Below are 12,696 nucleotides of genomic sequence, written 5' to 3'. Positions count from 1 at the left end.
ACACACACACACACACACACACACACACACACACACACGGGGTTTGAAACTTGTTGTAAGGAAGAGACTCCTAAATATGCCGTGTCCTTTAAGAGCAAAGCTTCGTTATGACACCAAAGTACTCAGAGATATATGCACTTGATATATGCACGTCTCTTCAACACACACACACACACACACACACACACACACACACACACACACACACACACACACACACACACACACACACACACGGATCAATCTGCAGCGTTGTCAGGATCCAGACCCGGTAACTTTGAGGTTCAGGTAGCTTTTGAAAAGGGTCTACATGCTCCGGCCTGGCTGCTGGGAATGAGGGCTGGGAGGCGCTGATGCGAGGGCAGAGCTGTGCCTGTAGGAGTTGCCGTTCCAGAGAATTCATTATTCTTTAATTGCTCTGATTTTAGATCAGCAGAGCGTGCCGGGCGCTGGAGGAGCGATTGAGGGCGGACAGTGCGAGAGGGAACGAGTCGTTCACCCTTCAGAGCAGTCTAGGCGCTTTGTAAGTAATTCTCCAACAGTCGGGAGAAGGAAGAGCCGAGCGGCTAGGCAGTTGCAACACTTGTGCGCGTCTAAATCCAGCCGGGTTCAGCGCGCGGGTCGCGGTCGCTTTCCCCATTAAATCCGCAGCTCCTCGGCGCACCGCTGGTTCTGCGGGAGGTTCGGGGAACGTGGGGGCTCTGGGTGGGAGGGAAGGGGAGAGGAAGACGCGCCCGGGCTGAGACGCAAGCCTCCCGGCCGCCAACGTTTCGCCCGGACACTGGCACCTCGCAAGCCCGATGAGATGCACGCAGGGCACAGCCGCCACCGAGCCCAGAAAAAGGGAAGTGTGGGGCTCGGACAGGGGTAGGAAGCCAGGCTGCAATTAGGCCGCCGCAAAAGCCCGGCCGCGGAGCTTCCCACCTGCTGCTGTCTCAGCTGGGGCGCAACTTCCTCCTCCCCTGCCCGGCTGGACTCCCGGACGGAGCTCAGAGGGCGGAGGGGAAGGAAGCGGCGGCAGGTTCTCCTCGCTGGCAGCGCCGCGGGCCGCGGGTGTAGCATCCTCCCCTCCCCGCCGCGGTTCCCGGGACCGGCGGCGAGGCCAGGCGCGCTGCGATTGGCCGGCAGCGGCCGGGGGCGGGGCCAGGCGGTATCTCGTGGACGGCCTCAAAAGAGCCCAGGATATTGCAGAGCGCACTGGAGCCCTGGCCAGCGCGCAGCCTTCCCCGGCGCCGGCAAGCTGGGTCTTGGGAATTCTGGTTTGCTTTGGCTCACTCGCTTTTACAAACTACTGGATCTTACATGCCTCTGTAACCCCCCACTTCCACTCCATGTCCCCATGCTCCAGCGCCAGCAACAGGTAAGGGCTGCGGTGTTTTCTTCCCTCCTGTTCTCTCGTTGCCTGTGTATCCTGGGGAGTGGACTCGGGCTGCCGTCCCCGACCCTACCCTACCCGGCCGCCCCAGAGGTGCCCAGCTGTCACGCTGCTGTAGCGCTCACCCACGCTCCGGAGTCCCAGATCATGCCTATAGAGTTTGTGTGCGCACCAGAACATCCCCAGAGCTAAAAATACTGAGACATGCTTGGAACAGTTGAGCAATAGAAACAGATTTCTCTGCAGCATCTGTTTGTGCTCATAACTTCCAGTGCACCAGCTGTAGCGAGATAGTGAGTTTGGAGACAAGGGCGAGTGATCCTGTGTTGTTTCTCGCTCTAAGGGAAAAGGGTGGGGGGTCGGGGGGAGGGCGTCTAGAGTACGGGTCTCAAATCTTGGCAAACCTTGGCCCTCAGCCACTAGGCTTGATCCTTGGCGTCCCTTTTTATTTTTTATTTTTCCCTTTGTCATTGCTTCAAGTATAGCTTCGAGTTCCAAAGCGAGAGCGAGCGTCTCAAAGTTGCTTCGCTGGGGAAGAGAGCGGGAGCTCGAGTTGGATTTGAGCCTGAAGACCGCAAAACTTTCACATCTTATGTCACTCTCCCCTAGGCAGCTTGTTATTCTTAGTAATAATAATATTAAAACGAAGTTGAAGGCAGTGTGGTTTCAGGGAAGTACAGTGGTCAAAACGACTTGATTCTGTAAGAGATTGCATCATAACAGAAACTCATCATGATAATTGAAAAAAAAAATCGAGATAGGAAATGGCCAGTTAGTTTACTGTCTGCGTCTGGGTAATCCTATCAGTAGAATGGTAACTAGGATACGGCTGTGAATCCTGGGGATTTTCATAAACTCAGAATTGACCTGTTAAGAAATAAGGCATTCTTGGAGAACGTGTTTTGGGAATGCAGAGACTGCATACTGCTTTGTAGCTCTTGTTTCCTTTTCACATTGATAATCAGTAGCTGTTAGGATTTCCTCTCACTAACCACTGCTGTATGTCTGCTGGATATTACCTGTACACTTGCTGGCTTTTTCCTGCTCATTTCCACCCCCACCCCAAGTCTTTTATTTCTGTTTGCCGTTATCCAGAAAAATTCCCATGCTCAGGAGTAAGAGATGTTACTTTAAGGATGGTGGGAGGGGTGAGGGTTGGGGTCAAGGTCATTCCACTTTGCTTTCAGCCCCTCCCCCTCATGCTCTGGTGGCACTCTCTATGGCGTTATTCGTATCCATAGGAATAGTTGTTCTGAACTCTTGTGAATTTGGCATTTTAAAAAAATGACACAGAGTATTTTGGCTTCCTTCTGACTCTCGGGTTGTAGAATCTCTAGTTAGCCGTAGAGTCCTTGCCTGACTTTTGGGTAGCATGAGAGACTGACCATGTCTTTACCTGAAACAGATGGAGTGTTTCAAGCTTTTTTTTTTTTTTTTGTATCTATTTTTGTTTATCAAACACTAGATTTTTTTCAGCACTTCCTAGTGCTGAGTGGTGCTCCATGCATTGTTGAGCATAAATGTTATCGTGGTCACATAGAGAAGTAGGTGTCCTCCCTCCCCTCCCCTCCTGCCCCTTCCCCTCCCTCATGTTTACTGAGCTTCTAAGAGGTTGCTTTGCTAGCAGTGAGCTCTCATAGCAACACGCGCCCAGGGCACACTCAGGCTGGTCTATATGGCGTCAGCTGGGGAATAGCTGCTCTGAACACTCGTTAGCCGACCTCTCTTTCAGCACAGTGTGCTTTCTTTTACTATCCTTATCGCCTATGCCTACTGAGAAACTTTCTTATTCACGACACACCCTGACCATATTCTGGGACCCATTTATTCTCATGTATTCTTCATGATTACATTCTTCTGTTCTTTTATAATCTATACTGGCAATATTTCCTTTATGGCAAAAATGATCTGGATTCATTCATTTACACCGTGTTATCTCCTTGACCTTGTGTTTGTCCATGGCTCTCTCCCCTTTAACATCTACCTTGAGATTGAAGGGCTGAACTATTTTTTTCCATTGCTTATGCTTAATTTTGGCTCAGCCTATAAATAGTCTTAACATGAACAGCACCACATGTAGCCTCTCAATTTCCCAGAAATACTTTCTACCTCATTGGTTATAGCCTGGGTAAAAATGATTATTTGTGTCTATGAAATTTATGTCAGACCCTTACATGTTTTGACTGACCGGGAGGAATTGACACATTGTTCACCAAATCCAGGATCAGTTCTCTTAAGTTGTACGCATCAAGGAAGGAATCAGATTACTTGAGGTTCTCATCTACTCTTAATCAAACGTTTCTCAAAAAATTACTTAGAATATATCCCTAAAAGGAAGTTGCATGAAAGTCCTCTTCCTAATTGAAGTTCTTTTCCCAGATGCTCATGAATTGGTGCTTTTCAGGGTGAGAGGAGCAGGCAGGGACATTTTCTGCTGGCCTGCAGCCACTCCGGCATGTGGGCAGGTTAACAGGAAAGAGATTCTTCACGGTGAAATATTAAGACAATGACCCTATCGAACTTTGGCAGGTTCTAGATTTTTGCTACGTCACCGGCTCCACGGAAGTCTGAAGACACACAATGTGTCTGCACACATATACACGCACAAATCTGTTTTGGAGCATATCTGCTGGAAGTGACAGAAGTTTCCATTTTGCCAAAAACAGAAATCTTTTTTCCCCTTTCCAGGCAGAAATGGTAGAATTTCTAAATGATGCTCCGCATATGGAACAAATTCTGTTATTAGCAATGGAAATAAGGCAATAATAGTCGCTCAATACAGGCTATTTTCAAGATTCTAAATGCGGAAAGCTATTCGTAGGAAGCTGCTATTGTGTGTGTTGTGGAATTCAAACTAATATCCTGGGGTCAAGATTTTTGGAAAGTCCTAATTCAGTCTTTAGATTTCATATGGTTGTTATGCTTTAATCTGGAAAGAGGGCAGAAATAAGTCAGAAGAAATCTGAGACCATCTACTCATGGCCCCTAATGGTAACTCAGATGGAAGGATTGTTCTGAATCATGAAAAGAGAATTTCTTGGTGTCAGCTTATAATGCAAGGTGCTGAAGTCAATCAGCACTCAGAGAGGCAAGCACGATTTAAACGAGGCCTTTCCCCCTCTTTTTTGGAAACGGCACCTGCGTTCGGTGTCACATTATTATTTCTACCTGTTTTTGTGGAGAAATGCCTGGCAATTTCACAGGAGCCAGATAAGCTGAAATCACTATTAAAGAAATATTCTTTTCACATCCGGGATCTAGAACCCTGAGGAATAGCAGTCATGTTTCTTTTGTCCAAGTACAAACTTCACGGGGAAGCAGACAAAACACTGAAGCAGGTGGAAGACCGAGAAGGCACAGTAACTTCTTTTTATAAAGTAATTCAAAGGCACTTTCAAATCGGGCGTCATTTAGGTGTCAAAAGCTGCCAAAATGTAACACACATTGCAATTTGCACAGATGACTAATCTCAGGAAAAATGTGTTGGGGCACATTCTTGCATGATAATTTGGATCAGGAGGGAGCAATGAAAAGACAGTAACAAGGCGTTTTCAAAGACAGTGCACCTTGCCTCTCTTTAAGGGGGTGCACAAAAAACAGGTCAGCGCTCTGCTTTACTTGTTTGCAGTTGGCTTGGCTGCACTTGGTTCTGTGAACTGCTTCACTGGGGGTTTGGGGGGAGAGAGAAAAAATGAAGTCCTCATCGTCTGGGCTTCAGCAAATTTTTAATCCTTTCCATCTCTTGTTCACGGTCCCCCTTTAATACAGGAGATGGTTGAGAAGTGGAGAATCACTCTTCTTCTTCAGTTCCATGCTGTGTTAATTTTTTAAATTTATGTTCAGTTAACAGAACACCCTAGACTTTCTCTTAGGCTTTTGTGAGTCCAGGAAAAATCAGTTTCTTTGGAGCAAAAAATAGAAAGTTAGAGTCAATAGATGGTTTTATCGAGGAGGGGAAGGAGGCAGGAGGAGAAAACTGAAAACTACTGTTTGTTCATGTTGAGTAAAGGTGAGTGCCTTCCCCGTAGGAACACACAGCTAGCAACAGTACTTTCATTTTTACAAGTGAAAGTAAGCTGAGTGACCCCTATGATTTACTCCTATGAAGTGTCTCTGTTTGGGAAAACACAGACTTGGACCTACAGGCAATGAGCTCCAGCCTTATCTCAATCCACTAACGACCTGGTGCTTTGGCACAAAGGTGCTTACTTCCTAGCCTGCCATGACACATGGCAGTCCCATCTCTGGAGGATTTCAGGACTCTCATTGCTAGGCAACGGAATCGCTCTCTATCCCCCCGAGCAAACCTGCGTCTTCAAGTCAGAATCACTTGCGCTAACAGAGATACTGTTTGGCCTTTCTGCCTAGTGGCTGCTTGGAGTGTGTGAAGTGGTGGAACCAGCCCAAACCGTCTGCAGAAAATTGGGATCCATTTCAGGGGATTCTAAGGGCTGTCTGCTCAGTTTTATGATTTAAACAAAATAGTCTGTGGCCTTCGAATTTTACCCTTGTCATCAAGGGCTCTAATATTCTCCCTCGATGCACCTGCCACTCAATTAATATTAACATTCTGCATTCACGTGGAAGGTTCTCGCGACATGCCCGAGTTCTTAAAGCTGCATGACAGACCTTGGGGTTAGAAAGTCGTCGTCTGCTTAGTCACTTGGAACCCTAGCAAGTTGAGAAGGCAGAAGAAGAGGATAAGAGGAGACAGGTAGATCTGTAAAACAGAGTAATTCTAGACGGCTGGCAAAAATTAAGGGACCTAAGGTTTTGGTTGCAAGACTGTCACAAACAACTAACTTCTGTGTTTAATGACTTCATGCTTTTAAATAAAATTAAAAAAAATATTTGGGGGGGTACAGAGAAATGAGAAACCCACTAATTCAACGTAGAGTATAGTTAGATATTCTCTGACTCTTGCTAGGAAATGTTGCCTTAGGAAGTAGAACCCTTTCGTAATGACTTCTTTTGTAGTGAGTGATCTCTCCTTTTTTTTTTTTTTTTTTTTTTTTTTGCAGGACGTGTTCTCTGGATGTCAGCTGAGTTCCTTAGGTGGCCCTGCATGACAGGAGACAGCCTTTGGTAGAAAGAACCTCTCGACTCCTGGAGACCGCCCTCCCATCTCTCCTTAATTTTTTTGTGTGTGGGTCCTCACTGAACATTCAAAACTGTTTCTCCAAAGGGTTTTGCAAAAACTCAGACTGTTTTCCAAAGCAGAAGCACTGGCGTCCACAGCAGAAGCGATGGGCAGTGTGCGAACCAACCGCTACAGCATCGTCTCTTCCGAAGAAGACGGCATGAAGCTGGCCACCCTGGCGGTTGCGAACGGCTTTGGGAACGGGAAGAGTAAAGTCCACACGCGACAGCAGTGCAGGAGCCGCTTCGTGAAGAAGGACGGCCACTGCAACGTTCAGTTCATCAACGTGGGCGAGAAGGGCCAGCGCTACCTCGCGGACATCTTCACCACGTGTGTGGACATTCGCTGGCGGTGGATGCTGGTTATCTTCTGCCTGGCTTTCGTTCTCTCGTGGCTGTTCTTCGGCTGCGTGTTTTGGTTAATAGCCCTACTCCACGGGGATCTGGATGCCTCGAAGGAGAGCAAGGCCTGTGTGTCGGAGGTCAACAGCTTCACGGCCGCCTTCCTTTTCTCCATCGAGACCCAGACCACCATAGGCTACGGCTTCCGGTGTGTCACGGACGAATGCCCCGTCGCGGTCTTCATGGTGGTCTTCCAGTCCATTGTGGGCTGCATCATCGACGCCTTTATCATCGGCGCGGTCATGGCCAAGATGGCGAAGCCGAAGAAGAGAAACGAGACCCTCGTCTTCAGCCACAACGCCGTGATCGCCATGAGAGACGGCAAGCTGTGTCTGATGTGGCGAGTGGGGAATCTTCGGAAGAGCCACTTGGTGGAAGCGCACGTCCGAGCCCAGCTCCTCAAATCCAGAATCACCTCTGAAGGGGAGTACATCCCCCTGGATCAGATAGATATCAACGTCGGCTTTGACAGTGGCATTGACCGTATATTCCTGGTGTCCCCAATCACCATTGTCCACGAAATAGACGAAGACAGCCCCCTGTATGACTTGAGTAAACAGGACATTGACAACGCAGACTTTGAAATTGTCGTCATCCTGGAGGGCATGGTGGAAGCCACGGCCATGACGACGCAGTGCCGGAGCTCCTATCTGGCCAACGAGATCCTCTGGGGCCACCGCTATGAGCCCGTCCTCTTCGAAGAGAAGCACTACTACAAAGTGGACTATTCCAGGTTCCACAAGACTTACGAAGTCCCCAGCACGCCCCTCTGCAGTGCCAGAGACTTGGCGGAAAAGAAGTACATCCTCTCCAATGCTAACTCATTCTGCTATGAAAACGAGGTTGCCCTGACGAGCAAAGAGGAAGACGGCAGTGAGAATGGAGTTCCGGAGAGCACGAGTACGGACACGCCGCCGGGCATAGACCTGCACAACCAGGCCAGTGTCCCTCTAGAGCCCAGGCCCTTGCGGCGAGAGTCGGAGATATGACTGGCTCCTCCTCTGGAACGACTGACTTTCAAACACAGTCCGCTGGTCAAAGGCCCAAAACAGTTACTCAGACGACGGTACCGGTGAAGGGGTGGAAGGCAAGTGGCCGCAAGGGACGGAGGCTCGCGCGACGGTGTCAAAGACAGACTGTAAGCTCGAAGGTTCACATAAAGCGCAGCGCAGGCCTCCCCGTGACCCGATGGCACCTGCGTGCTGTAGGATCAGTAACGGGGGCGGTTTGTGTTTTGTGTTGTGTTTTTACAAAACTTGAACTTGCAGGCAAGCCTTGGTTGGTGGGGTGTTTACCTTATCCAGAGTGCTTCTCCTTCGGGAACAAGAATGTTTTTAATGGCATAACATTTTTAAATGTTTTCAGAGGCAAGACTCTGCCTTAATTTTTGAAAAAGCTGCTAACTACATGAACACACGTTGTATTGTTGCCATGTAGTTTTTCTTTGGTGTAATTTAAAAGTCAGTGTTGAACTTTGTTGAAAGCTCACGATATGCGCTTCAAAGTGGCAAGTATTTGGCTATGAACTGCCAAAAACGAGAGCCTGATTTTTTGAGGCCAGTAATTTGTCTGCTAGAATTGATTTCTCTCTGTCTCTCTGTCTCTCTCTCTCTCTCTCTCTCTCTGGTTACATAAGGGCATTATGTAACACTAGCCAAATGGTAGTCTCCAGGTTGGTTTTTTTTTTTTCCTCCATGATGTTAATGGGTTATCTCAAATTTTAAGTTAGACTACCTAAAATAAATACCAAAGATAATGCACATTTTTGCACAGTGGAGCTTACACTAAAAAGGAAAGAAAGCCCCACAGCTGCCTTGAAGTCAAGAGACAATAACTTTGAACCTCAGCAAGACCTTGAACTACCCTTTGCACCTTACTCGGAAAATAGAATATCATACACACACGGTTTAGTTGAGTGTCGTGGTTTTAAATTTTTGGTCTTTCCTGTAACTTTCGTATTCTGGGAGGAAGAAGATCAGGGAAGTAAAATTCACACACGAGATACAAACATCTTTTCCTTTCCTTCGAGGTGGCGCTGGCCAGGCGAACACATAAGTTGAGAGATGGTGATGTGCTTTTAGATTTTTCTCTGGGTTTCTCCATGTTTGCACATTCCAAAAGCTATCCTGTAAGATGAGACCTAGGTTGAAGGGAGTCCGGCATCCTTGACACACCGAGCTGCCCAACATGAAAGATTAAGAGGTTTAAACCCTCGCGGCTGAATTCCTTGCTCTGACTGTCGGTACATCTCCATCTTCAAAAAGATGCCACGCCTGGCCTCTAGGCGCGTTCCTCCCATCAGTCTGTCTGGAGCGAGTCTTCCAGTGCCTGAGCCTGAGAGGGCAGCCCGTGCCAAGGCAGGAAGGTGGCGGAGATGTGGACAAGCCATTTCCATGCAGTAGCTCATCAGCTCACGTGTTCAGGAAGGGAGGGGGAGGGTGCTTTTGTTAAATGGTAGACGATAGGAATGCAAATGCCTCAATATTTTAGGGTCAACAAGAGCCTTACAGATTCTAACAGTCCCAAGTGGAGGAGATACTGGTCTACAAGGGGACACTCATGCACACTCATGATTCAGTCTGAGCTAATCCCTTTTGCCTGGGGAGCCCGAGAGCAGATTACTTAAGACACATTTGTTTTCCAGAAGCCTCTCCTGCCTGGCTGCCTGACTTACTAGAAACATTGTTTTGTTTTGTTTTGTTTCCGCTCGAGCTCAATATAATGGACCTCTATTTTGGTTTAAAGTTCCTTGTTTGTGAATTCTGGGGTTGCTGACTTTTCTTTTTAATTGGAGTCTCAAAATCAACTCTCTTATGGTATTATGTCCCTGTATGCCATTAAAAAACAGCTTGTTCTAGAATCCTGTATTTTTGTAAACTGATGTCTGTGATGGTCTCTGGTTCTTGAATAGCCATATCTGAATGCGGTGCCTGCAATGATGTGACAGTCTCTGCTGTTCTCAGCCTTCAAAGTCGATGTGGCGTTATTTTCATGGAAACCAGGTTAGAGCTATCAAGCAAGAGGATGCTAGTTTAAGTTCAAATTTAAAGGCAGATTTGGGAAGTTGTTGAGAGAGTTGGAGGGGTTGCGATCGGGTGGGACAAAAGCATTTACGGTCCCCTGTAAATGGCAACCGTTCGGCCATTGTCAGTGTGAGGATATCAAAGGCTTCAGCTGCTGCTATTTTGATATTTTTGCAAAGGAAAATAATCAAACCAAAGAGTATTCAGTGATACGTAAATTAAAGGAAGATGCAGTGGAGAAGGGGGGTGACCACCTTCCATCACACAGTGCTGCCACTTAAAAAAGACTTGAGATATTTGCAAGGGGGTGGTTAGGGGGGCGAGAATGAGGGAGGGAAATCTTTCAACTTCTTTCTGAAAAAGAGAAAAAAAAATCTAAAATTTCTGGTGCACAGGTTTGTTTTTTTTTTTTTCAAGAAAATTTTGCAGAAGCTATGTTTTTAAAGTGTACATTTTATAAAGTTTATCAAATATTTTCATATTTAAAGCCAAATGTAAATAGAAGTCTGTAAGGGAAAAAAAAATTGCCATAGAAAGTATAATTTCAGTGCAGCAATTTCTGAGAGCTAGTACCTATATGCTACCGGTTAGCATGGTTTTAGCAAATATTTACCAGCCTTACAAGGTTCGTATTGCTATGTTTTGTTATTTATTTCAGCATGGACTGTTCATTTGAAAGCTTTTTCTAGTTATTAGTATTTTAACAGTTACAAGCTTTAAATGGCAATTTTTTTTTGTCAAGAGCCAAGACACAGGTAATGCACAATGTTTATTATTATTATTTTTTTTGCTGCATTTTACGTTCAAAACATTTGTCCTTACTGACTGGGTCTCCTTAATTAGTGCACACATGCCATTAGAATTCAGATTGAAGAGACTTATCCGTGTTTCTTCTCCGTTGCAGGCAAACCCCCTGCTGAACTAACTTAGGCATTACTCCCTTTTAAAGGATTTTTCGCCCGTATCTGGATGGGCATTCTATTTTCCGGAGGAGGCATAGATTCCTGGTTATCCTATTTTTAAATAAAAGGTAGACAAAGTGAATTCTATTTTGATTATTGAGGAAGGAATAGTTTTCTATCCCTCTAAGAGTATACTTGAATCAGACATTTTAAGGATGTCACCATAGCACTGTAGTCATTTCCAAATTCCTGGAGAAAGTGTGTTTAACCTTTATTTTTTTTTTTATTCTATTAATGCATTATTTCTTCTCTTCACTTTTTTCCTTCCCTATAAACTCCCATCCCAAACCTCGATGTTTCTTCTGTGAGTTCTGTCCCCCAAATCACATGACCCTCGCAAAAAAACAATGTCGGTTCCTATTTTATAAGCCACTCGATAAAGGCAAAAAGCTTGTTCTGAGAAGCAGAGTGCTTTTTCACTCTGTCTAATAATGTTAAGGTTAAAAAAAAAAAAAAGTGTTGCATAGTCACTCACTCCCAACGAGAATCTCTTTTCGAGTTACGTTGGGTCTCAGCTCTGGGCTCTGGTGAGTTGAACAATCCCGGCCTTTGACAATCGTGATCGCTATACTTTCCCGTCAGCTGTCTTTTTGTATCTAAAGTCTTCCTGATGTACTGCACAAACCATGGATTGTACATATTTTTATATATTATGTCTTATTTTATTATTTCTAAATAAAAAAATTAAAAATTGAAAACAAATCAGTGCGAGAATTTTTGGGCGGGCTCCCTGGATGACCACAGTAGAGTCTCTGAGATAGAAACCAAAGGTCCGCAAACAGTGGGACATAAGCCCGAATGGTTTGGATGAACAGAGCCGTGGAAATCGTCAAAACAGACAGGTGTGGTGGGGCAGCAGGTCCTCTATTCTCATTCTAATCCAGGTCAGAGGAAGCCGAGCTCCTGGTTTTGGACAGAATGGCCGAGGTGGAGAGAAGATAGAAAAAGACCGAAAAACAAGCCAACAAAACAAACAAAAAGAACAAGTTTTATATTTTGATTCTCTGTGTGAAATAGTTACTCTTTATTGAAACTATGTGTAGGGTTCTGCCTTACATATTAGCTCAGTCCCAAAAAACCAGATTGAGATATTATTATTCTCATGTTATAGATCAGGAATTGGCAAGTAATATTCCGTAAAAGGCCAGACAGTAAATATTTTTGGCCTTGTGGGACAGAGTCTCGGTCTCCACTCTGCAACCCTGCCCTTACTACAAAAGCAGCCACAGAGTGTATGAAAACAAATGGTGCGGTCCTGATTAGACAAAACTTTACTTACAACCACAGGTGGTGGGCCAGATTTGGCCCCTGGCCTGTAATTTACTGATCTCTCTTACAGATAAAGAAATTGAGGCTGGATTTTAAAGCTAATGGATCACTGAGCTGGTAATTCTAATTCAGGTTTCATCTGACTCTAAATTTAGTTTAATCCACCAAGCTCTATAGGGTTTCAGGGCACAAAGTTACCAAGGATATGGGGTCTCAGAAAAATGACAATTGCTCTGGCAAATTTCAAATAACTGTTTTTCACCATTGGAAACGCTGAGAAAAATTTCCATTCTGAACCATGGCTTGCACTGTCATATTTTCTCTTTTAACGAATACTGATTGTGCACTAAGTTTTAAACGTGGTCCTAAGTGTTTTTTATAAGTATTAAATAACTTAATCCTAACAACCACCGGATGGAGAAGGCGCTATTAATATCCTTGTTTAAGCAATGAGGACACTGAGGCCCAGAGAGGTTGAGCTTCTTGGGCGAGCACACACAGCTAGTAGGCAGGGATTAGAGCTGAG

At 45.6% G+C, this 12,696-nt stretch overlaps 1 protein-coding gene across 2 annotated transcripts; it reads left to right on the top strand.

Annotated features, from left to right (window-relative positions):
* The first annotated feature begins 454 nt into the window (after positions 1–454).
* Positions 455–10,301, top strand: KCNJ2 (potassium inwardly rectifying channel subfamily J member 2). Of its 2 annotated transcripts, none has more exons than XM_032456965.1 (2): positions 455–523; positions 6,397–10,301. In XM_032456965.1, the coding sequence occupies exon 2, from the start codon at positions 6,622–6,624 to the stop codon at positions 7,903–7,905; it is 1,284 nt and encodes a 427-aa protein (XP_032312856.1). In that variant the 5' UTR covers positions 455–523; positions 6,397–6,621; the 3' UTR covers positions 7,906–10,301. The 2 variants fall into 2 exon arrangements, with proteins under 2 accessions (XP_032312856.1, XP_006194884.1); XM_006194822.3 differs by lacking the exon at positions 455–523 and adding an exon at positions 1,195–1,360.
* Positions 10,302–12,696: the final 2,395 nt, after the last annotated feature.

The sequence above is a fragment of the Camelus ferus genome, chromosome 16 (genome assembly GCF_009834535.1).
Source record: "Camelus ferus isolate YT-003-E chromosome 16, BCGSAC_Cfer_1.0, whole genome shotgun sequence".
Taxonomy (NCBI): domain Eukaryota; kingdom Metazoa; phylum Chordata; class Mammalia; order Artiodactyla; family Camelidae; genus Camelus; species Camelus ferus.
The sequence above is the reverse complement of the archived record's forward strand: the minus strand, read 5'-3'. Positions and strand labels throughout refer to the sequence as shown.

Coding starts and splice junctions, on each gene's coding strand:
- KCNJ2 (XM_032456965.1), top strand. CDS start 6,622: ATGGGCAGTGTGCGAACCAACCGCTACAGCATCGTCTCTTCCGAAGAA.